Source organism: Heterodontus francisci, chromosome 25, assembly GCF_036365525.1.
Source record: "Heterodontus francisci isolate sHetFra1 chromosome 25, sHetFra1.hap1, whole genome shotgun sequence".
NCBI classification, from domain to species: domain Eukaryota; kingdom Metazoa; phylum Chordata; class Chondrichthyes; order Heterodontiformes; family Heterodontidae; genus Heterodontus; species Heterodontus francisci.
This window is the reverse complement of record NC_090395.1, coordinates 65,933,254-65,959,125: the sequence shown is the minus strand read 5'-3', so window position 1 is coordinate 65,959,125 and position 25,872 is coordinate 65,933,254. Positions and strand designations below refer to the sequence as shown.

The 25,872-nt window shown below is 42.8% G+C and overlaps 1 protein-coding gene across 1 annotated transcript in view; it reads right to left on the bottom strand.

Annotated features, from left to right (window-relative positions):
* The window catches only part of LOC137383954 (guanine nucleotide-binding protein G(i) subunit alpha-3-like), a 57,784-nt gene that overhangs the window by 11,353 nt on the left and 20,559 nt on the right, over positions 1 to 25,872 (bottom strand). The window contains exons 2-6 of the mRNA XM_068057393.1: positions 21,735 to 21,777; positions 20,067 to 20,208; positions 15,822 to 15,979; positions 13,972 to 14,100; positions 9,248 to 9,377 (exon numbers count right to left, since the gene is read on the bottom strand). Of these exons, the coding sequence (XP_067913494.1) occupies positions 9,248 to 9,377; positions 13,972 to 14,100; positions 15,822 to 15,979; positions 20,067 to 20,208; positions 21,735 to 21,777 (602 nt within the window). The remainder of the gene's footprint in view (positions 1 to 9,247; positions 9,378 to 13,971; positions 14,101 to 15,821; positions 15,980 to 20,066; positions 20,209 to 21,734; positions 21,778 to 25,872) is intronic.

Below are 25,872 nucleotides of genomic sequence, written 5' to 3'. Positions count from 1 at the left end.
ACTTGTGTCTTCTCTCTCTCCCCTCGCTTCCCACCCTTTTCTCTCTCTCGCCGCTTCCCACCCTTTTCTCTCTCTCGCCGCTTCCCACCCTTTTCTCTCTCTCGCCGCTTCCCACCCTTTTCTCTCTCTCGCCGCTTCCCACCCTTTTCTCTCTCTCGCCGCTTCCCACCCTTTTCTCTCTCTCGCCGCTTCCCACCCTTTTCTCTCTCTCGCCGCTTCCCACCCTTTTCTCTCTCTCGCCGCTTCCCACCCTTTTCTCTCTCTCGCCGCTTCCCACCCTTTTCTCTCTCTCGCCGCTTCCCACCCTTTTCTCTCTCTCGCCGCTTCCCACCCTTTTCTCTCTCTCGCCGCTTCCCACCCTTTTCTCTCTCTCGCCGCTTCCCACCCTTTTCTCTCTCTCGCCGCTTCCCACCCTTTTCTCTCTCTCGCCGCTTCCCACCCTTTTCTCTCTCTCGCCGCTTCCCACCCTTTTCTCTCTCTCGCCGCTTCCCACCCTTTTCTCTCTCTCGCCGCTTCCCACCCTTTTCTCTCTCTCTCCGCTTCCCACCCTTTTCTCTCTCTCTCCGCTTCCCACCCTTTTCTCTCTCTCTCCGCTTCCCACCCTTTTCTCTCTCTCTCCGCTTCCCACCCTTTTCTCTCTCTCTCTCCGCTTCCCACCCTTTTCTCTCTCTCTCCGCTTCCCACCCTTTTCTCTCTCTCTCTCCGCTTCCCACCCTTTTCTCCCTCTCTCTCCGCTTCCCACCCTTTTCTCCCTCTCTCCGCTTCCCACCCTTTTCTCCCTCTCTCCGCTTCCCACCCTTTTCTCCCTCTCTCCGCTTCCCACCCTTTTCTCCCTCTCTCCGCTTCCCACCCTTTTCTCCCTCTCTCCGCTTCCCACCCTTTTCTCCCTCTCTCCGCTTCCCACCCTTTTCTCCCTCTCTCCGCTTCCCACCCTTTTCTCCCTCTCTCCGCTTCCCACCCTTTTCTCCCTCTCTCCGCTTCCCACCCTTTTCTCCCTCTCTCCGCTTCCCACCCTTTTCTCCCTCTCTCCGCTTCCCACCCTTTTCTCCCTCTCTCCGCTTCCCACCCTTTTCTCTCTCTCTCCGCTTCCCACCCTTTTCTCTCTCTCTCCGCTTCCCACCCTTTTCTCTCTCTCTCCGCTTCCCACCCTTTTCTCTCTCTCTCCGCTTCCCACCCTTTTCTCTCTCTCTCCGCTTCCCACCCTTTTCTCTCTCTCTCCGCTTCCCACCCTTTTCTCTCTCTCTCCGCTTCCCACCCTTTTCTCTCTCTCTCTCCGCTTCCCACCCTTTTCTCTCTCTCTCCGCTTCCCACCCTTTTCTCTCTCTCTCCGCTTCCCACCCTTTTCTCTCTCTCCGCTTCCCACCCTTTTCTCTCTCTCTCTCCGCTTCCCACCCTTTTCTCTCTCTCTCTCCGCTTCCCACCCTTTTCTCTCTCTCTCCGCTTCCCACCCTTTTCTCTCTCTCTCCGCTTCCCACTCTTTTCTCTCTCTCCGCTTCCCACTCTTTTCTCTCTCTCTCCGCTTCCCACTCTTTTCTCTCTCTCTCCGCTTCCCACTCTTTTCTCTCTCTCTCCGCTTCCCACTCTTTTCTCTCTCTCTCCGCTTCCCACTCTTTTCTCTCTCTCTCCGCTTCCCACTCTTTTCTCTCTCTCTCCGCTTCCCACTCTTTTCTCTCTCTCTCCGCTTCCCACTCTTTTCTCTCTCTCTCCGCTTCCCACTCTTTTCTCTCTCTCTCCGCTTCTCACTCTTTTCTCTCTCTCTCCGCTTCCCACTCTTTTCTCTCTCTCTCCGCTTCCCACTCTTTTCTCTCTCTCTCCGCTTCCCACTCTTTTCTCTCTCTCTCCGCTTCCCACTCTTTTCTCTCTCTCTCTGCTTCCCCTGTTTACTAGTGTTTCCTTCTCTTTCAAATAATAATGGGTACATAGTCAAAACCTTTCTAATTTGTTCATGGGACGTGGATGTCACTGGCTAGGCCATCATTTATTGCCTTTGCGAAGGTGATGGTGAACTGCCTTCTTAAACCGCTGCAGTCCTTGGGGTGTAGGTATACCCACAGTGCTGTTAGGAAGGGAGTTCCGGATTTTGACCCAGTGAAATTGAAGGATGGCGATATAGTTCCAAGTCAGGATGGTGTGCGGCTTGGAGGGGAACTTGCACGTGGTGGTGCTCCGATGCATCTGCTGCCATTGGCCTTGTAGATGGTAGGAGTCGCAGGTTTGGAAGGTGCGGTTGATGGAGCCTTGCTCAGTTGCTGCAGTGCATCTTGTAGATAGTACATGATTACCGTCATTCCAGCTCTTACCGCAGACTGAGCGATCTTATGATTTAAGTGAGGTCCCAAAACATGGGAGATCACTAGTGTAGATTCTTAACTTAAAAAGGTGCCTGGACATGCAGCTGAAGTGCTGTAACCTGCAAGGCTATGCACCAGACGCTGGAAGGTGGGATTAGATTGGGTGGTTAGTTTGTTTGGTTGCTGCAGATATGATGGGCTGAATGGCCTCCTTCTGTGCCATAATTTTTCGATGGTTCCAGATTAATTTTGCACATTTCACCTTGCACCACTACAGAGTTGATCTTTAGTTAAGTATTTTTAACTAGATGTAGCCCCATTTGATCCTGATGGGAGTTACTCATACTTTCATGCTCAGAGTTTAGCTGGTAACTGTTCAAATCAATGTAGATATTTTGATAAATTCTTCACAAGTTACACTACATGCAGTCTTAACAATAAGATACAATCTCTGCCAGGCAGATCTGTATTTAAAAATTCTCTGCAGAACAAAACTGTTGCTTTTACAAACTATGTTAAGGCATGTAAATATTTTTACTGAAAACATTAGAATTAAAACACTAGCGTAACTCAAAAGTGCTCCAGCAGATAAGGCTGGAGGTTGTGAACTTACAAAAGGAGGGGAAGGTTCGGGAGAGGGGAGATTTAGAAACCCAAAGTGAAAGGTCGAGGCATTGGAACAGTATTGCATTGTGGGTAAAGACGAACAAAATGGGACAGGAAGGGACAGAGTTTAACAAAAACTGTAGGTCAGCGAATAAGGCCATTGCAGGGAATAGAAGTAAAAAAATGAAATTATAGGCTCTTTACCTGAATGTGCGAAGCACCTGCAAGAAGATAAATGAACTAGTGGCACAAATAGAGGTAAATGATTTCGATCTAATCGCCATTCAGGAACATGGTTACATGGTGATCAGGTTGTGAAATAAATATTCCAGGGTACATAATATTTCAGAAAGATAGGCAGAATGGCAAAGGAGGAGGGGTAGCCCTGATAGGTAAGGATGACATAAGGACATTAGAGAGAAAGGATCTGGCCTCAGAAGAGCATGAAGTAGAAATAGTATGGGTGGAAATTAGGAATAGCAAGCATCAGAAAACATTGGTGGGAGTAGTTTTATAGGACCCCTAACAGAGCACTAAACAAGAAATTATTGGATATGGACCAAGGGCAATGTAATAATTGTGGGGGACTTCAATCTTCATATAGACTGGGACAATGAAATTGTCAAGAGTGGTCGAGATGATGAATTTGTAGAATGTTTTCAGAACAGTTTCTTGGAGCAATACATTGTGGAACTGTCTATCTAAAGCTATCTTGGAACTATTATTGCGTAATGAAGCAGGATTAATTAATATCGTAGCAAAAGATCCACTGGGAAATAGTGATAATACCACTGAATTCCATTTTAAGTTTGAAAGTGACATGCTCCAATCACAAACAAGAATCTCAAACTTAAAGCCAATTACATTGGTATGAGGGGAGAACTGGACAAGGTAAATTGGGTATATAGACTAAAAGATATTGCGGTAAATGAACAATGGGAAACCTTTAAAGAAACAATTCAAATGTTCAATAAAAATACATTCCACTGAAAAACAAAAACTCAGCAAGACCGATCCATCCATGGCTCACTCAGGAAGTTAAGGATAGTATTAGATTAAAAGAGGCTTGGAATGTTGCAAAAAGAGTAGCAAGTCTGAGGATTGGGAGCATTTTAGAAACCAGCAAAGGGCCACCAAAAAGTTGATAAACAAAGAAAAAATAGAATACAAGAGTAAACTAGCCAGCAATATAAATAGATTGTAAGACCTTTTCTAGGTATATAAAAAGAGAGCAGCTAAAGTAAACGTTGGTCTCTTAGAAGCAGAGACAGGAGAAAGTATCATGGGAAATGAGGCAATCTTGTGTCTATCTTCACAATAGAAGACGCAAATTTCATACCAGAAATAGACAGCAACCTAGGAGCTAAAAATAATAAGGAAATTATTAGCAGAGGAGTAGTACTGCAGAAACTTAAGGGACTAAAATCTGACAAATCCCCAGGACCTGGTGGCCTACACCCTCTGGTTCTAAAAGAGATGGCTGCAGAGATATTGGATGCACTAGCTATGATTTTCCAAAATTCCTCAGATTCAGGAACAGTCCTGTCAGATTGGAAGTTGGCAAACATTGCACCACTTTTCAAGAAAGGAGGGAGAAAACAGGGAACTACAGGCCAGTTAGCCATTGGGAAAATACTGGAATCTATTAAGGAAGCCTTAACAATGCGCTTTAAAAAGCACAGTATGATTCGAAGTCAATGCGGTTTTACTAAAGGGAAATCCTCTGACAAAATTAAGAGTATTTTTGATGTAACTAGTAGGGTAAACGAGAACCAGTAGATACAGTATATCGGGATTTCCAAAAGGAATTCGATAAGATGCCACACAAAAGGTTAATAGGAAAGATAAGGGCTCATGGAGTTGGGGGTAATATACGAGCATGGATAGAGGATTGGTTAATGATCAGGGAGCAAAGAGTGGGCATAAACGGAGCATTTTCAAGTTGGCAGTCAGTAAATAGTGGAGTGCTGCAAGGATTAGTGCTGGGGCCTCAACTATTTACAATCTATATTAATGACTTAGATGAAGAAACAGAGTAACATATCCAAGTTTGCTGATGATACAAAGGTAGGTGGAAAGATAAGCTGTGGGGAGGACACAGAGAGGCTGCAAAGAGATATAGGCAGGTTAAATGAGTAGGCAACAAGATGACAGATGGAGTATAATGTAGGGAAGAGTAAAGTGATTTACTTTGATCGTAAGCATAGAAAAGCAGAATATTTAAAAGGTGTGAAACTGATGTGTTGATGTTCAAAGAGACTTGGGTGTGCTTCTACACGGCAAGCAGAAAGTTAGCATCAAGGTAAAGCAAGCAATCAGGAAGGCAAATGGCATTTTGGCCTTTATTGCAACAGGATTGGAGTACAGAAATAAAGTCGTCCTTCTACAATTGTACAGGGTTTTGGTGAGACCACATCTGGAGTACTATGTGCAATTTTTGGCTCCACATTTAAGAAAGGATGTACTTGCAGTACAGCGAAGGTTCACTAAATTGGTCCCTGGAATGAGGGGGTTGTCCTATGATGAGGGGCTGAGTAAATTGGGCCTATATTCTCTGGAGTTTAGAAGAATGAGAGGCGACCTCATTGAAACATACAAGATTCTGAAGAGGCTGCACAGAGTAGGTGCTGAGAGATTGTTTTGGCTGGTCATGGAATCTAAAACACAGAGGCACAGTCTCGGGATAAGGCGCCGATCATTTAGGACTGAAATGGGAAGAATGTGAAGAAATTACTTCTCTCAAAGGGTTGTGAATCTTTGGAATTCTTTACCCCAGAGGGTCGTGGATGTTCCATTGTTGAACATATTTAATGCTGGAACAGACAGATTTTTGGTTTTGCAGGGAATCAAAGGATATGGCGAGCAGGCGGGAAAGTGGAGTTGAAGCCCAAGAACAACCACGATTGTACTGAATGGCGGAGCAGGCTCGATAGGCCATATGGTCTACTCCTGCTCCTATTTCTAGTGTGTTCTTGTGTTGATTTAACATTTTGGAAAATGCATTCAAATTTTTTAGTCTTGACCATAAACTGGAGCTGAAGCTTTCTAGTCCCATTAACTATGTCTGGCATTTATTTACAGTCCTCCTTTGTGAAAACTGGATTAGGCCTATTAAATCCTGATGGTAATAATTTACCCACTTTATGCTTTAACATACCCAACTGTTTATTATATTATAAAAGGTTTTCTGGGTTCTTCTGTTACCACGTTTTTCTTTCTCTAATTCTGTTACTTTATTGCTCATATCATGTAAATTACTTTTGATTCTTATATTCCTGAAAGCTGCCTTATTAAACTATCGTTGGCTGGATCCTTCTATGCTTTTAAAGAAATGAAATGCTCCTCATAGCCCAAAAAAAATGTTTTTAAAATCTTGCACCACTACATAGTTGATCTTTAGTTAAGTATTTTAAAACTAGATATAGTCCCATTCGCTCCTGGTGCAAGTTACTTATATTTTCATGCTCAGAATTTAACTGGTAACTTCCAGGTTGGTTCCTCCATTGATCGCCAAGAATAAACTTAGTCATAGAGTCAGAGAGAGATACAGCACTGAAACACGCCCTTCGGCCCACCGAGTCTGTGCCGACCATCTTCTTTGGCCTCCTTATCTCGAGAGACAATGGGTAAGCGCCTGGAGGTGGTCAGTGGTGTGTGAAGCAGCGCCTGGAGTGGCTATAAAGGCCAATTCTAGAGTGACAGACTCTTCCACAGGTGCTGCAGAAAAATTTGTTTGTCAGGGCTGTTACACAGTTGGCTCTCCCCTTGTGCTTTTGTCTTTTTTCCTGCCAACTGCTAAGTCTCTTCGACTCGCCACACTTTAGCCCCGCCTTTATGGCTGCCCGCCAGCTCTGGCGAACGCTGGCAACTGACTCCCACGACTTGTGATCAATGTCACAGGACTTCATGTCGCGTTTGCAGACGTCTTTAAAGCGGAGACATGGACGGCCGGTGGGTCTGATACCAGTGGCGAGCTCGCTGTACAACGTGTCTTTGGGGATCCTGCCATCTTCCATGCGGCTCACATGGCCAAGCCATCTCAAGCGCCGCTGACTCAGTAGTGTGAAAAAGCTGGGGATGTTGGCCACCTCGAGGACTTCTGTGTTGGAGATACGGTCCTGCCACCTGATGCCAAGTATTCTCCGGAGGCAACGAAGATGGAATGAATTGAGACATCGCTCTTGGCTGACATACGTTGTCCAGGCCTCGCTGCCATAGAGCAAGGTACTGAGGACACAGGCTTGATACACTTGGACTTTTGTGTTCCGTGTCAGTGCGCCATTTTTCCCACACTCTCTTGGCCAGTCTGGACATAGCAGTGGAAGCCTTTCCCATGCACTTGTTGATTTCTGCACCTAGAGACAGGTTACTGGTGATAGTTGAGCCTAAGTAGGTGAACTCTTGAACCACTTCCAGAGCGTGGTCGCCAATATTGATGGATGGAGCATTTCTGACATCCTGCCCCATGATGTTCGTTTTCTTGAGGCTGATGGTTCGGCCAAATTCATTGCAGGAAGCCGCAAACCTGTCGATGAGACTCTGCAGGCACTCTTCAGTGTGAGATGTTAAAGCAGCATCGTCAAAGAGGAGTTCCCTGATGAGGACTTTCCGTACTTTGGACTTCGCTCTTAGGCGGGCAAGGTTGAACAACCTGCCCCCTGATCTTGTGTGGAGGAAAATTCCTTCTTCAGAGGACTTGAATGCATGTGAAAGCAGCAGGCAGAAGAAAATCCCAAAAAGTGTGGGTGCGAGAACACAGCCCTGTTTCACACCACTCAGGATAGGAAAGGGGTCTGATGAGGAGCCACCATGTTGAATTGTGCCTTTCATATTGTTATGGAATGAGGTGATGATACTTAGTAGCTTTGGTGGACATCCAATCTTTTCTAGTATTCTGAAGAGACCACGTCTGCTGACAAGGTCAAAGGCTTTGGTGAGATCAATGAAAGCGATGTAGAGGGACATCTGTTGTTCGCGGCATTTCTCCTGTATCTGACGAAGGGAGAACAGCATGTCAACGGTTGATCTCTCTGCACGAAAGCCACACTGTGCCTCAGGGTAGATGCGCTCAGCCAGCTTCTGGAGCTTGTTTAGAGCGACTTGAGCAAAGACTTTCCCCACTATGCTGAGCAGGGAGATTCCACGGTAGTTGTTGCAGTCACCGCGGTCACCTTTGTTTTTATAGAGGGTGATGATATTGGCATCGCGCATGTCCTGAGGTACTGCTCCCTCGTCCCAGCACAGGCATAGCAGTTCATGTAGTGCTGAGAGTATAGCAGGCTTGGCACTCTTGATTATTTCAGGGGTAATGCTGTCCTTCCCAGGGGCTTTTCCACTGGCTAGAGAATCAATGGCATCACTGAGTTCCGATTTTGTTGGCTGTATGTCCAGCTCATCCATGACTGGTAGAGGCTGGGCTGCATTGAGGGCAGTCTCAGTGACAACATTCTCCCTGGAGTACAGTTCTAGGTAGTGCTCAACCCAGCGGTCCATTTGTTTGCGTTGGTCAGTGATTATGTCCCGATTTAGATTTGAGGGGGGCGATCTTCTTGATGGTTGGCCCAAGAGCTCTCTTAATGCCATCATACATTCCTCTGATGTTTCCGGTGTCTGAGGCCAGCTGAATATGACTGCATAGGTGTTGCCACTAGTCGTTTGCGCAGCGCCTGGCTGTTCTTTGTGCAGTGCTTCTGGCTGCTTTAAGTGCTACCGATGTTAACTCGCTGGGGGCTTTCTTGTAGTTCAACAGTGCAATGCGCTTAGCGGCTATGACAGGTTTCAGCTCTTCATTATGAGATTGAAACCAGTCTGTCAGCCACCCATTTATACTAATCCTACATTAATCCCATATTTCCTACCACATCCCCAACTTCCCTCAATTCTCTTACCACCTACCTACACTAAGAGCAGTTTACAATGGCCAATTTACCCATCAACCTGCAAGTCTTTGGCTGTGGAAGGAAACTGGAGCACCCGGCGGAAACCCACGCGGTCACAGGGAGAACTTGCAAACTCCGCACAGGCAGGACCCAGAACTGAACCCGAGTCACTGGAGCTGTGAGGCTGCGGTGCTCACCACTGCGCTACTGTGCCGCTCACAACTTCATGAAATAAACTTGTTTTTTTTTGACAATATGGTTCTAAACACTAATTTTTTTATATTTATGAACTGCAATTTCATTCATCTTAAAACATAGTATTGCTCGCGTAAAGAAAATTGTGAAATTACGATCACTAAATTTTAATATATACACAATTGCAACAAGCAGTTTATAAAATTCTGTAAAGTCACAACCTTGGCCTATTTCTTTGCTGTCAAATGGACATGAACTAGAACAAAACATACGCACCATTTCCTCATCTTCAGCAAGCACAAGATCGTAATCACTCAATGCCACACAGAATATTATTGCAGTTACACCTTCAAAGCAGTGAATCCACTTCTTCCGTTCTGATCTCTGCCCTCCTACATCAAACATCCTTAAGTGGACAGAGAGATAGCATTAAAACTTTTAAAAGCAAACAAACAAAACTGCCAACCATTACCAGGCTTCTGTAAAATATCACAATAAAATTAGGTTTGTGGACAGTGAGTTTTGACAGCAACATGCTGCACAGATTTTATAATGTATGATTTTATAAATAAAACATGTATGTTTTATCACGCAGAATTTGTTTGCTTAGTTTGCAAAACTCTATATTTCTCCAGGACATCAGATTTATATGCAACAGACTGGCGACAAGTTACAGCAATACTGAATGCGATACACCCACTCAGAAGAATACAGCCGTATATATTTTTAAAAATGCCTTGAACATGTGGTGATCTCGGTCATGCAATTCCCAAGGGCATTTTTATGCAGAGGATTCATTTATCAACTTGAAATCTATCTTACTGTAACTCACATACTGGAGATATACATAAACGCACTTATACTTGTATTAAAGTATACTTGGTATATACAGTATACATATAGATTTGTTTTCTGTATATGGAGGGTTGAATAAATAAGGTTTGTTAAAAGGAGAACTCAAATATACATATAAATGCTGGAAATATTCAGCAGATCTGTGGAGAGAGAAAATGATTTAATGTTTCAGGTCAATGTATCCCATAGCTGTGACAATAAATCATTAAAATAAAAGCAAAATACTGCAGATGCTGGAAATCTGAAATGAAAACAAGAAATGCTGGAACTGTTCAGCAAGTCTGGCAGCATCTGTGGAAAGAGAAGCAGAGTTAACGTTTCGGGTCAGTGACCCTTCTTCGGAATTCCGAAGAAGGGTCACTGACCCGAAACGTTAACTCTGCTTCTCTTTCCACAGATGCTGCCAGACCTGCTGAGTGGTTCCAGCATTTTTTGTTTTTATTACAATAAATCATTGATGAACTAGCCTGGACACTAATGAGAAGATACCAACTTTCCTGGTGCAAAAGCAATATTAGCACTCATTTCTGCATTAATCCAATACTAGTTAAATTAACGGAAAAGGACTCAGCCCTCCTCACTCACCCTCTTTAGAGTTAAGTTGCATATTTAATATTGGCATCAAAATGACTTAATGCTGGCATAAAGAATTGAACAGCAGATTCCAGTCCTTAAGAGATCTTTCATCTGATAATTTATGCAAAAGTAGAATAAGCCTACCAGGTGTCAACTAGATAAGGTTTTTATGTGTATGTTAAGAGCCATGTATAAATAATTTGAATCCCAATTCATATAATGTCTTAAAATTGGGTGCAAACATATGAAGAAACATCCAAGAATGGAAATAGCTACTCCTGCCCAATTGCTTCCTACTGTGAATTCTAACCTGGGCTGGCTCAATTTTATCAGAAGGCAATAATTTTCAAATTGTTGTTTAGTAGTACAGAACTGGAGTACGGCTGAAAATAGAGACATATCGTCGAAGCTTTTCATCTTGCACTCATCAGGGCAATTCCCTAGAATAACGAATACAAAGGAAAACAACAACTTATACTGCATGACAGGACAGTGCTGATTGTTTGGCAAGTGAACTCTGACTGGTAGACACGTTGCCATGGAAAATGCAACAGTTTACGATGACTGACAGGAAACTGCTAAGTTTTGTTTGAAATTTAAACCTGACAGCTTGACTCTGATGGTCAAGGCATAGCCCTGAGGAATGAACCAGCAAATGGCTGTCACTTATTTTGTTCAGCTGAAACAGTTTGTACATATTCTGTCTGTCTGCAAAGAACAGGGCCCTGTGTATTAATATATGTAGCTTTCAGAAGGCACAAATGTGCCACACTGCGAGCCCTACTGACAATCTTAAATTGGTTGTTAGCGTAATTCTTAGTACACTATGGATTATTTAGCAAATTTTGACCAATCGCAGAATCAGGATGCTGCCATCAAGCTAAAAAGACGTCCTGCCTATCACACACAAGAGTAATGAGATATATGAATTTCAATGCCAGTGAGATGCTAGGTATATTAGGCTGTGCGTCCCAAAGATTGGTCAATCGTATCAAACATGTCCCTTCTTGCTGTTCGTAATGGGCAAGGTACAGGCCGTACCAAACTAGCCCGAGCTTGCAAAACTCAAAACAGTGTTCAACATTAGATGTGATTCTGTGATTGGACAACATTTGCTGAATAATCCATGTGTGCTAAGAATTACACTGACAAGTAATTTAAGATGGTCAGCAGGGCTCGCAGTGTGGCACATTTGTGCGTACTGGAAGCTACATATATTAATACATAGGGCCCTGTTCTTTGCAGACAGGAAGAATATGTACAAACATGGAGCCCGTTTCAGCTGGTTCATTCCTCAGGGCAATGCCTTGACCAGTCAAGCTGCCTGGTTTAAATTTCAAACAAAGCTTGGCAGTTAACTGTCAGTCGCTGTAAACTGGTGCATTCTCCATGGCAACACCTCTATCAATCAGAGTTCACTTGCCAACCAATCAGCACTCTCTTCTCATGCAGTATAAGTTGTTGTTTTCTCTTACATTTGTTATTCTTGGGGATTGTCCTGATGAGCGCAAGACGAAAAGCTTCGACAACGTCTTTATTTTCAGCAATACTTAATTTTAAGATTGCAAAACGCGGTACAGTGGCGCAGTGGTTAGCACCGCAGCCTCACAGCTCCAGGGACCCGGGTTCGATTCTGGGTACTGCCTGTGCGGAGTTTGCAAGTTCTTCCTGTGACCCCGTGGGTTTTTGCTGGGTGCTCCGGTTTCCTCCCACCGCCAAAGACTTGCAGGTGCTAGGTAAATTGGCTGTTGTAAATTGCCCCTGGTGTAGGTAGGTGGTAGGGAATATGGGATTATTGTAGAGTTAGTATAAATGGGTGGTTGTTGGTCGGCACAGACTCGGTGGGCCGAAGGGCCTGTTTCAGTGCTGTATCTCTAAATAAATAAACTCTTGCGACTTGATTACAAATTAGATTTCTTTCAGGAAATAATTTGGGATTCAGTAAATGAGTACTTTGAGACATGACATGATAAATGCAGCATGTTTGAGAGAAAGAAAGTGACTGATGGTTCCTATAGCTCTCCACCACTGGGGTTTTCCTCATGTCATTTTAGAGTAATTAATAGGCACAAATTGCTATGAATCGTCAAAATTCCATTATCATTGTACAATGCTATTACCAGGAAGGCAGGTGATGACCTCCATGTGTTATGGTCTTATTTTGTGCAACAATTACCACGTTCCCATGAAAGCAGTTCTACTGTTCCTGATCATGAAGGAAATGGCCGCTACTTCATATGCATGTGCACATCTTTCACACTTGCCCTGCTATTGGGCAGAATTTTGTTCGGGGATGGGGGGGGGGGGGGTGGAGTTGGCAAACAAAGTGGCAGGGACACTGTCCCCGACGTTGCCCAAGTCTTCTCCCATTTTTCCCGGGACGGGGAAGTCAGAGGATGGCCCTCCCGCCAAAGGACAATTGAGGCCCTTAAGGGATTAATTAATGTCTACGTAAGGGTCTCTTCCCACCTCCACCTCAATCTTGTGGGAGGCAGAGGGGCCCAATGCCATAGGGTGGCGCTGCCAGATAAAGCCTAGCAGCTTCCCAGCAGGATCGGGGAGCCTCACCTTTGGGGACAATTCAGGGCCCCTGGAGGGACCCTCCAGCGATGATCGCTACCAACCCCCCGGGAAGACACCCACCCTCACCAACCAAATCCCCCCTTGTTCCCCCTCCACCCTGTCGCCAGGGCCTGCCTAAATGGCCCCAGTGACCTCAACTGCACCCACCTGTGCCAGGGTCTCCTCCAGTCTTTGGTGCTGAAGGACCTCCTTCAATACTGGCAGTCTCCATTCCTCCCAGTGGCACCGCCAGTACTGCAGAGCTGCCAGTCTTGCGATTGGCCAGCTGTTCTTGGAGGAGAGCACACCCCTTAAAAGGATGGCGTCCCCTGTGGTGGGCAGTTAATTGGCTGCCCGCCATTATATGGCTTCGGAGGTCTGAGGCAGGGGTCTCCCTCTCAGCCTGCCAGCCTACCACCGGGACCCCCATCAGAAAAAAATGCATCCCATTCACTCATTAACTTGTCAACGACTAATACAACAATGCCCAAAGACAACGTGGTTACAATGCCCTCCTCTTCTGCTTGCTTTTTTCTAAAACGAATTTTAACTTTTCCTTTGTCTTTCTTTCAATCTGCTCTTTCATTTCCTCTCTATTTCTCTTGTTCTCTCTAATTTGACTCCAATTCACCCTATTTCCTTCTCTGTTGTTAGCTCAGTTTCTTTCTCTACCCATTTCTTTCATTGGTTAGAGAGATAAGTTGTTGGGCACGACATCCATGGGGTCCCAGATGAGACAATGAAATCGCTGCACCATTCCAGCAATTTGCAGTGCAAATATATCTGATCAAGGAAGTAAAAAATCCAATTAACTTCACTCGCTGCAAGATGCCCAAATGCAACAATTTTTGATCAGCATGTATTATAGATATTAAAACTTTTCATAATTGATTTTTAGTCCAATATGATCACCACCTTACAGAATTCATGGTTCTGGGAAATAAATGCTTATTTATTGTTGGCAAAATTACAAATGGTATGTACACTGCAATTAAAAGATTACTTACTTAAAATACAGATCTTTGAAGGTAAAGTGTGTCTCCACTATGCCTGTGGTTTTCACTCTGGTCCTCAAAACATCTTGTTGAGTTGGGATGTAGCTTTGTAAGGATATTCTATCCAAATCATTCAAATAACTAAAGAAAATAATTTACAATGAATTAATTTGATGAAAATACATTAAATCCAATTTAATTCATTTTCCAAGAGAGAGCCCTATCGTCACTGTACTGTTAAACATCTCTTTTGCTACATCTGTCATAATTTAAATAGATGTGATTGAAGAGATTGAACTAGTGCTATTCTACACAAAAGCGACAGTATGTTGCTAACTCCCCATTTGGAGCATGACTGCTCACCTGCTAGGACAGTCAATGCAACTGAAATAAAAAAAGGCATTGGGAGGCAGGTTTGGATATCACTTTTAAATTCAAACAAACAATTAGCTTATGATAATTTGGTTCACACAATCAACATTTCAATCAGTAAAATACAAAAAAATGGGTGGTGCCATATCCTTCCTGTTGAACAATTACCAACCCATGAAAATCAAAGACGCATGGTGTTTCTGTATTATATAAAGCCACCTCACACAGAAACAGCAACAGCCAAGACCGAGGCTGAAGAGTTTGCCCCATATATATTGCAACAGATGAACAACAGAACAGTGCTTATGTAATTGAAATTATGACAAGCTTTTCGGCTGATTACCTTCCTTTAGAGCTGGGGGAAGATCAATACAGGTCAAGTATTGGCTCAGATGCAGGCACATAAAATAGTTCTAACAGCTGCAGTTGCCACTATCATTTATACTGCTGCTCCAGACATGCTGTCACTGGCAACAGAGTGAAAAATAGAGATAAAAGTTGGCAAGCAACAGCCTCATTTACCTTGCAGCACTGCCACTGGAGGCAGGGCTGCTCATGGTGGTAATGCTGCAAGGTAAATGGAGTATCAGATAAGCCACTAGTATAACACTAACATTGCCAAAAACTGGAACTGGAGTGAAAATAGTCTTCATATATTACTAGACAACAATTACTAAGCAACAGAAGTATGTCTGCAGTATTGCCTCCAAAATGCAACTTCAGACTAGTCAGGCAACCAAAGGTCTTAGGTGCTTTGGGCTAACTAGTCAAAATAAAACTCTACAAAGTGGAATGTAGCTTTCTTGTGTATCGATGTTAAGAGTTAATTTGGCTGCTAGCAACATCCCTGCCTCTGAAGTTAGGTAATCATGAGTAAAGAAATAACTTGAATTTATATAACATTGTACCACAGCATTTTACATCCAATGATTTTTTTTTTAATGCAATCACTAATGTAGATAAATAGAGCAGCCACTGGATAAACAGAAAGGTCCCACAAATGACAAAAGAGATGAAAAACTAAACCGTTTCTGGTTTGGTGGTCCAGGAGGAATACTGGCCAGGATATCAGGGGGTGCCCCCATTCCTCTTTGAATACTGTAATGGGAACTTCTCTGCAGACCACGGTAGGCAGAAGGGATCATGGTTTAAACATCTAATCTAAGCACATTCCAAATAAAGTTTGGAAAAAACCTAGCAAACAATCTTAAAATTTCCAATATGGATGGCAGTCAGCTATGCTACAGTATACATCACCAGTAAAAGGCATCTAGAATTTTGATCATTCCCCAGCTTTAGAGACAAATAATCCAAGACCCCAACTGTAACATCCAAAAGTAAGCATCAAAGCTTAGTAAAGTTGATTATAGCAATTCAATTTATATGGTTTGCATAAAATACCTAAAGGAGGCACAGAAGCTACCTATTTGTGTTACATAATGAAACTTGCATTAACAAAATAATTTTGGTATCAAAAAAAACGTACTTACTATGATGCAGAGTCATTCAACTGATATTCTCTGGATCTACCAAAACAAGCCTGAACACCACCATCCTCCCACAATCGTTTGATAACTCCTGCAAGTTCTGTTGTCATGATTCCTTCCTCTGTGCTCCCTGCTAGGACAAACAGCTGGCGGGCATCATCCTACATATAAACAAAAGTACTTTAAAAAGTGGTTAGAAATTACCCAAGAATGTATAATATGTTCTTTTATTCATTTGTGGACATGGGTGTCGCTGGCTAGGCCAGCATTTATTGCCCATCCCTAACTGCCTTTGAGAAGGTGATGGTGAGTTGCCTCCTTGAATCGTCCTTGGGGTGTAGATACACCAACAGTGCTGTTAGGAAGGGAGTTCCAGGATTTTGACCAAGCAACAGAGAAGGAATGGCAATATAGTTCCAAGTCAGGATGGTGTGAGACTTGGAGGGGAACTTGCAGGTGGTGATGTTCCCATGCAACTGCTGCCCTTGTCCTTCTCAGAATCACAGAATTGTTACAGCGCAGGAGGCCACCATTTGGCCCATCATGTCTGCACTGGCTCTCTGAAAGAGCAATTCCCTCAGTCCCATTCCCCTGCCTTCTCCCCATAACCCTGCACATTCTTCCTTTTCATATAACTGTCTATTTCCCTTTTGAATGCTTCAATTGAACCTGCCACCACACACTGAGGCAGCGCATTCCAGACCTTAACCACTCGCTGCATGAAAAAGTTTTTCCTCGTGTCACTTTTGCTTCTCTTACCAAATACTTTAAGTCTGTGCCCTCTTGTTCTCGATCCTTTCATGAGTGGGAACAGTTTCTCTTTATTCTGTCCAGACCCATGATTTTGAATACCTCTACCAAATCTCCTCTCAGCCTTCTCTTCTCCAAGGAAAACAAATCTATCTTCAGAACTGAAATTCCTCATCCCTGGAACCATTCTCGTGAATCTTTTCTGTACTCTCTCCAATACTCTCACGTCTTTCCTCAAGTGTGGTGCCCTGAATTGGATGCAATATTCCAGCTGAGACCGAACTAGTGTCTTATACAAATTCAACATAACTTCATTACTCTATGCCCCTATTAATAAAGCCCAGGATACTGTATGCTTTATTAACTGCTCTCTCAACCTGTCCTGCCACCTTCAATGACTTATTCACATAGACACCCAGGTCCCTCTGCTCCTGCACCCACTTTAGAATTGCACCCTTTATTCTATATTGTCTCTCCATGTTCTTCCTACCAAAATGAATCACTTCACATTTCTCTGCATTGAACTTCATCTGCCACCTGTCTGTCCATTCCACCAACTTGTTTCTGTCCTTTTGAAGTTCTACACTATCCTCCTCACAGTTCACAATGCTTCCAAATTTCATATCATCTGCAAACTTTGAAATTGTGCCCTGTACACCAAGGTATAGGTTATTAACATACATCAGGAGAAGCAAGGGTCTCAACACTGGTCTCTGGGGAACTCCACTACAAACCTTCCTCCAGCCCGAAAAACATCCTTTAAAAACTACTCTTTGTTTCCTATCACTCAGCCAATTTCGTATCCATGTTGCTACCGCCCCTTTTATTGTATGAGCCACAAGTTTGTTCACAAGTCTGTTGTGTGGCACTGTATCAAATGCCTTTTGGAAGTCCATGTACACCACATCAACAGCATTGCCCTCATCAATTCTCGGTTACCTCCTCAAAAAACTCCAGCAAGTTAGTTAAACATGATTTTTCCTTAAGAAAGCCATGCTGACTTTCTTTAATTAACTCACATTTGTTCATATGACTATTGAGTTTGTCCTGATTTTTTTTTCTAGAAGTTTTCCCACCACCGAAGTTAAACTGGCGGTAGAGGTTGCGGGTTCAGAGGGTGCTGTCGAAGGAGCCTGGTAAGTTGCTGCAGTGCATCTTCTAGATGGTACACAACTGCTGCCACTGTGAGTCAGTGCTGAAGGGAGTGAATACTGAAGATGGTGGATGGGGTGTCAATCAAGCTGGCTGCTTTGTCCTGGATGGTGTCGAGCTTCTTGAATGTTGTTTGAGCTGCACCCATCCAGACAAGTGGAGAGTATTCCTTCACTCTCCTGACCTGTAGATGTTGGACAGGCATTGGGAAGACAGGTGGTGAGTTACTCACTGCAGAATTCCCAGCCTCTGACCTGCGCTTGTAGCAACAGCATTTATGTGGCTAGTCCAGTTAAGTTTCTGGTAATGGTAACCCCCAGGATGTTGATAGCAGGGGATTCAGCGATGGTAATGCCATTGAACATCAAAAGGAGATGGTTAGATTCTCTCTTGTTTGAGATGGACACTGCCTAGTATTTGTGTGGCGCGAATCTTACTTGTCACTCACCAGCTCACAGCTGGATGTTGTCCAAGTCTTGCTGCATCTGGACATGGACTGCTTCAGTATCTGAGGAATCATGAATGGTGCTGAACATCTCCACCTCTGATATTATGATGGCGGGAACATCATCGATGAAGCAGCTGAAGATGGTTGGGTCTAGGACACTATCCTGAGGAACTCTGCAGTGATGGCCTGGGACTGAGATGATTGACCTCAAACAACCACAACTATCTTCCTTTGTGCTAGGTACAACGCCAGTCAGCAGAGAGTTTTCCTCCTGATTCCCACTGACTCCAGTTTTGCTAGGGCTCCTTGATGCCATACTCGGTCATATGCTGCCTTGATGTCAAGGGAAGTCACTCTCACCTCACCTCTGGAGTTCAGCTCTTTTGTCCATGTTTGGACGAAGGCTGTAATGAGGTCAGGAGCTGAATGGCCCTAGCAGAACTCGAACTGAGCATCAGTGAGGTTATTGCTGATTAAGTGCTGCTTCATAGCACTGTTGATGACCCACTCCATTTTTCTGATGATTAAGAGTAGACTGATAGGGCGGTAATTGGCTGGGTTGGATTTGACCTGGCTTATGTGGACTGGACAGGATATATCTTGCAATTTTCCATTACTAGGCAGATGCCAGTGTACATCTAAACCACTGATTTTACTTTGCATCATTTAACAAAATGTTTCATATATGACATTTGCCTTGAAAAATATTTTTGCCAAATTAATGAAGTGTACCTGCAGGCCAAGAATTAAAAATTGAACTTGGTCAAAAATGGCGAATGACAAACTGCTATTAACAAAGCAATATGGTCCAACATGACATGGTTAAAAAACCCAAACATACAAAGTTCCAATATTTTAATCTATGGTCATCCTCTGTTTTCAGCTATGTGCCAGCTGACCCATTATATTCAACTTTTCTTCAGCTCCAGTATTCAACTAGAAAATATTGCATAGTTTACAAATTTAGATCAGTCTAAAAATTTCAAAAGGGAAAAATTGAAATGATCTTACCTTTAATTTTGCCATTGCCCCACCCAAAGAATTACTTCAGTTTTTATTCTCAAAGTAAGTGATGCTCACCGTTAGGCAATAGAACATCCCTAGCAATATCAGAAAATATTTCCAGTACAAGAGCAATCCAGATCAGATGAGGGTCTCCCTTGCCCCAGCACCCTCAAATAGATTTCTAAATTATTAAGTCATTTCTCTAAAAATATATTAATATTTACTTGCGACAGACTCAAATCATAATGCAGGTTTAAATTTGAACAGATTAGCTGTCTTTAAAATGATGGCCTATCATAAAATTGATTTTACATCACAGCTATTAACAGCTTCTGCTTCCATTCATTAATAGAAGTATCCTATACATTTCTTGCTGCAAAGTCATAAGAGTTATACAGCACAGAAACAGGCCCTTTGGCCCATCGTGTCTGTGCCAGCAATCAGCCATCTAATCCCACTTTCCAGCACTTGGCCCATAGCCTTGTATGCTATGGCGTTTCAAGTGCTCATCTAAATACTTCTTAAATGTTGTGAGGGTTCCTGCCTCTACCACCCCTTCAGGTAGTGTGTTCCAGATTCCAACCAGCCTCTGGGTGAAAATATTTTCCCTCACATCCTCTCTAAACCCCCTGCCCCTTACCTTAAATCTTACCTTAAAAAGTATCATTTCAATTTTATTAAACTGAATTTGTTCTGTAAAGTCTATAATGTTCTTCATTTTCTCACAATTTCTTTAAAAGTAGAAAATTATTGACTGGATGACTTAAATATCAACCACTGTCACTGGAAAAAAAAGTTTTTTTTTCCTGTTTGACTTTCTTCTGTAATACTTCAGCTCATCAGTAACTAAAGGATCACGTAGTTAGATTCAAACATCATCTACATGTACTCACTGCTCTTGTTGGGTCTCCAAAATCAATCTTCAACTGCCCCATGGCTCTGATTATAGCAATGATAGACTGAATTGTATTGCTATAAACCACTGCTTTATATTGTTTGCACTCCTCCTCAGAGTACCCATCCTCATGAATAATTCTGCAAGGGTAAATAATGAAAAAAAACTAGTTAAAATTGCACTTCAGGAATGCAATGCAGCATTAAACTCAAGTTTAGGATTAAAGACAAATTGTATTAATGTGAAACAATGTCCCACCACCATGTAAAATTCTCAAATCAGAGAAACACTACAAAAAGTGCAATTGTTTTGTTCAACCTTCAGTGCTGTAGTTTTCATTCTCTGAATTAACTCATCACAGACAGAAGGTAACAAAGCCAAATATGGGGAGACAAAATGCCTTCAATGTCAAGAACTGCTTCCAGTTAGTAATGTGAAAACAGTTACAAAAAAATTTGCAGATACATTCTTCTTTTTCCTTCCCAGTGACTCGCCATATTGAATCTCCCCACTCAACATGTCAGCTCCAGCAACATCAGCAAATAGTCCCACTGGATGTAGTACTGATTTGACTTCATTTAGAGCCAGGCAATCTAATCCTGTATACCTGCAGTGACATGTAAAAACTTGTATTTCACTGGTGAGAGTTTACTGGAATTCTATTGGTGCTATTTTCCTATCATGCAAAAACTAGATATGCATCTTGCACAGGGTTTCAATTGAGCTGGCACTTAGTATGAGGTAATAAGTTTTTGAAAGGACCCAAATCCAGACTGAAGCAGCTTTTCTCTCAAACAGCAGCTTCACAATCAAAACCAGAGAGTCTGAAACTATTGCCCAGTAGCAAAACCGGAAGTTATTTTTTCCCCAAGTACTGAACTACTTTTTATATTTTTGCTACAACTGTAAGGGAGTGAAATTGCTAATGTCCTTTAAGTCCAACAGAATTGGCCCCAAATAATTTGCCCACAGATCTAATGCATACACAGAAGTAAATGCCACTCTGTAATAACATAGTACCATAAACTGTGCTTTTATGGATTATTTCTGCCTTCATCAGTAGTAACTAAGATGGCATCAAATCTAAAAATATTAGTCTTAAAGCATAGCAAGGCAACTCCTTTTCCAGTTGATCAGCAGCCATAAGTAAAATGTAATTTCATTGATCTGTAAGTTTTCATAAGGGTCACAATAGACTGGATCCAAACAGGTCTGAGGCCATTAACACACTGCATCAACCAATGTCCTTTACCCTTTATAAATAATAGTCAACTTACAATACCAACTTCTATAAGAAGTTAGCACGAAAATAAGTTAAAATAGTAAACTTAAATTTTACTGTATTCTGCTAGTTTGATACATGAGAATAATGCACCTATTCTCATTGTGTAACTATAATCATTATGCTCTTCCAAACCGGATGACAAAAAAAATGCAATGAGAGAATACAGACCATCTTAATATAGCATGGAGATGGGCATATGGGAAGTGGATGATGTGACCACAGTTCTGCATTTCACCTGAAGCTACATTTAAATACCAATATGAACAGTACAACAAAGGCCTATATTGAAGTGTGCACTTAATTTTTAAATTCTAAAGTATCAATGCAAGAAACCAAGATCAAAAACATAGCAAAGATGTATATAAGCTGTTCCAGACTCACTTCATTTGTTTTACAATGGTACTTTTTCCAGATTCTCCAGCACCTGCAAAGAAAAAGAAAACTGTAACTACAGTTACATCTCAGCACCTTCATACAACTTAGAACCACAAGAAGCATACTTTGTAAACATGGTTACAACCAAGTATGGCAATAAAATCTCCAATGTTTTCACATATGTAAAAGATAATGCTGCATGTCTGTTTTCAAAATATATCCAATGGATCTATGAAGCTGCTGGGGATTTGCCAAAGATGGCAATAATAATGGAAATAAACAGAGGTAATAAATACCATATATTATACAAAACAGCAGTGGCTACCCTAACTCTATTGAAAATCCTAAAACTCAGGAAACAGTTATATTTTGCAATATGTAATTAACATGTATTTGCATTTGGGTAAACTGTAAAGTCATCTTTAAACCTTGGAATTGTCACTGTTCCAAAAGTTATATTTTCTCTGAGTCCTAGAAACAATGTTCACTCCCGACTTGAGATGTGCACTGGAGGCACTTCAGAGGAGGTTCACTAGATTGATTCCAGAGATGGGGTTAGCTGAATAATCATTTGTAAATGACAAAGAACATAAGAACTAGGAGCAGGAGTAGGCAACGCAGCCCATCGAACCTGCTCTGCCATTCAATATGATCATGGCTGATCTCATCTTGGCCTCAACTCCACTTTCCTGCCCGTTCTCCATAACCTTTCAACCCTTTACTAATTAAAAATCTGTCCATCTCCTCCTTAAATTTACCCAATGTTCTGGCATCCACCACACTCTGGGGTAGTGAATTCCACAGACTCACGACCGTTTGAGAGAAGTAACTTCTCATCTGTTTTAAATCTGCTACCCTTATCCTAAAACTATGACCTCTTGTTCTAGATTGCCCACTAGAGGAAACATCCTCTCTACGTCTACTTTGTCAATCCCCTTAATCATCTTATATACCTCAATTAGATCTCCTCTCATTCTTCTAAACTCCAGAGAGTAAAAGCCTAAAGTGCTCAATCTCTCTTCATAAGACAAGCCCCCCCATCTCTGGAATCAATCTAGTGAACCTGCTCTGAACTGCCTCCAATGTAACTACATCCTTTCTCAAGTAAGGGGAGCAAAACTGTATGCAGTACTCCAGGTGCAGTCTCACCAATGCCTTGTACAGTTGCAGCAGCACTTCCCTACTTTTATACTCTATCCCTTTAGCAATAAATGCCAAACTTCCATTTGCCTTCCTGATCACCTGCTGCACCTGCAAAATAGTTTTGTGATTCATGCACAAGGAAACCCATATCCCTCTGCACCGAAGCACTGTGATGTTTCTCTCCATTTCGATAATAATTTGCCTCTCTATTCTTCTGACCAAAATGGATAACCTCACACTTAACCACGTTAAAATCCATCTGCCAAATTTTTTCCACTTTATCTAATCTATCCATATCCATTTGTCGATTTCTTATTTCTTTATTGCAACTTACTGTCCCACCTATTTCAGTGTCATCTGCAAATTTGGCTATAGTACCTTCTATCCCTGCATCCAAGTCATTTATAAAGACTGCAAATAGTTGGGGCCACTTCCAAATAAATCACCTTTTCTGCCAGCTTTTACAAGTCTGAAGTTAATGCTATTACCATTATAATTAAAACTACAAACCAGAAGGCTGGAGTGGGGGGCGGTGCAGGTTGCAAAAACAGGCAGTCGATTGTTAGATTTGGTCCTTTTACTTAATATTTAAATGATAAATCAAGTTAGAACTCCTACTTAGATAATGGAGGCAGCCAATCTTACTTCAATATTTTAAACAAGACAAGGGATTATATATTTCTGCCCAAGTCCCAAGTGCTAAAATTTCCCTCGAAAGTTCTCCACCCAGCTCTCCTCTTTTAAGCCATGGCTCAGTGGGTAGCACTCTTCCGACTCAGAAGGTTGTGGGTTTAAGTCCCACTCTGGAGACTTCAGCACAAAAGAAAAACTAGGCCTACACTCTCACCATGGTACCGAAGGAGTGTAGTATTGGAAGTGCCGTTTTTCAGACGTGACATTAAACCAAAGCTGCGTCTGCTCTGCAATTCTAATGAAAAATCAACCAGAAATGCAAACTGTTTCTCTCCCCACAAATACCTGAGTATTTCCGGCATTCTGTATTTTTAATCCCAGTATGCTCTCTCGTACTGTTTGAAGAGGAGCAGGGGAGTTCTTCCCTGTGTTCTGGTCTATACTTACCCCTTAATCAATGCCATTAAAAAGGATTATCTGGCTATTACATGCTGTCTGTGGGACCTGGCCGCGTGGACATTGGCTGCCACTTTTTTTTTTAGATTAGATTAGATTAGAGATACAGCACTGAAACAGGCCCTTCGGCCCACCGAGTCTGTGCCGAACATCAACCACCCATTTACACTAATCCCACATTCCCACCAAACATCCCCACCTGTCCCTATATTTCCCTACCACCTACCTACACTAGTGACAATTTATAATGGCCAATTTACCTATCAACCTGCAAGTCTTTTGGCTTGTGGGAGGAAACCGGAGCACCCGGAGAAAACCCACGCAGACACAGGGAGAACTTGCAAACTCCACACAGGCAGTACCTGGAATCGAACCCGGGTCCCTGGAGCTGTGAGACTGCGGTGCTAACCACTGCGCCACTGTGCCGCCCAGTGACTAGACTTCAAAAGATCTTCATTGCCTGTACAGTGCTTTGGGAACTACTAAGGCTGAGAAAGGTGCTATATAAATGAAAGTCTTTCTTTTCCTTAAAACCTACCTTCTTGAACAAGCAGTGGTTTACCTGCCTAAATACTGTAAATGCTGGAAATCTGAAATAAAACCAAAAAGCGCTGGAAATACTCAGCAGGTCTGGCAGCATCTGTGGAGAGAGAGAAGCACAGTAAACGTTTCAGGTCAGTGACCTTTCATCAGAACTGGAGAGAGAAACAGTTTGCATTTCAGGTCGACTTTTCATCAGAATAGCCGGGCAGAAGCAGCTTTGGTTTAATGTCGCGTCTGAAAAACGGCACCTCCAATACTACAGCACTCCTTCAGTACCATGGCGGTGGAAGTATAGGCCTAGTTTTTCTTTTGTGCTGAAGTCTCCAAAGTGGGACTTGAATCCATAACCTTCTGAGTCGGAAGAGTGCTACCCACTGAGCCATGGCTTAAAAGAGGAGAGCTGGGTGGAGAGCTTTCAAGGGAAATTTTAGCACTTGGGACTTGGGCATCTGATGAAAGGTCACTGACCTGAAATGGTAACTTTGCTTCTCTCTCCACAGCTGCTGCCAGACCTGAGTATTTCCAGCACTTTTTGGTTTTATCCCTATGTAGCTTGGTGTCAGATTTTGTTTGATAACACTGCTGGCTAACATCTTGGGACATTTTACTACATTAAAGGCTTGGCCATGTGAGCCGCATGGAAGATGGCAGGATCCCCAAAGACACATTGTACAGCGAGCTCGCCACTGGTATCAGACCCACCGGCCGTCCATGTCTCCACTATAAAGACGTCTGCAAACGCGACATGAAATCGTGTGACATTGATCACAAGTCGTGGGAGTCAGTTGCCAGCATTCGCCAGAGCTGGCGGGCAGCCATAAAGACAGGGCTAAATTGTGGCGAGTCGAAGAGACTTAGTAGTTGGCAGGAAAAAAGACAGAGGAGCAAGGGGAGAGCCAACTGTGCAACAGCCCCGACAAACAAATTTCTCTGCAGCACCTGTGGAAGAGCCTGTCACTCCAGAATTGGCCTTTATAGCCACTCCAGGCGCTGCCTCACAAACCACTGACCACCTCCAGGCGCGTATCCATTGTTTCTCGAGATAAGGAGGCCCAAAAAGAAAAGCAGTACATAAATGTAATGTTGTTGTTGATGTTGAGCCACACACCAGAACCAACTGTTACTCGTGAATTCTGCATCATTTATAATACCAACTTGTTTTTCAGTAACTGTTGACTGCAAAATAACACAGTAAAAAGAACAGAAAATTTAGGCTGAACAGTGCAGCAGAACAGCCCCAACATACTAGGCAAAACTGTAGATGATCTCAGCCACGCTGCAATCCTAATGAGCCTGACAACTGCTATGACTAGATGTCAACCCCAGGACTTTAATGTGGTCTAATGTCAACAGCCGGTCCAATATAACT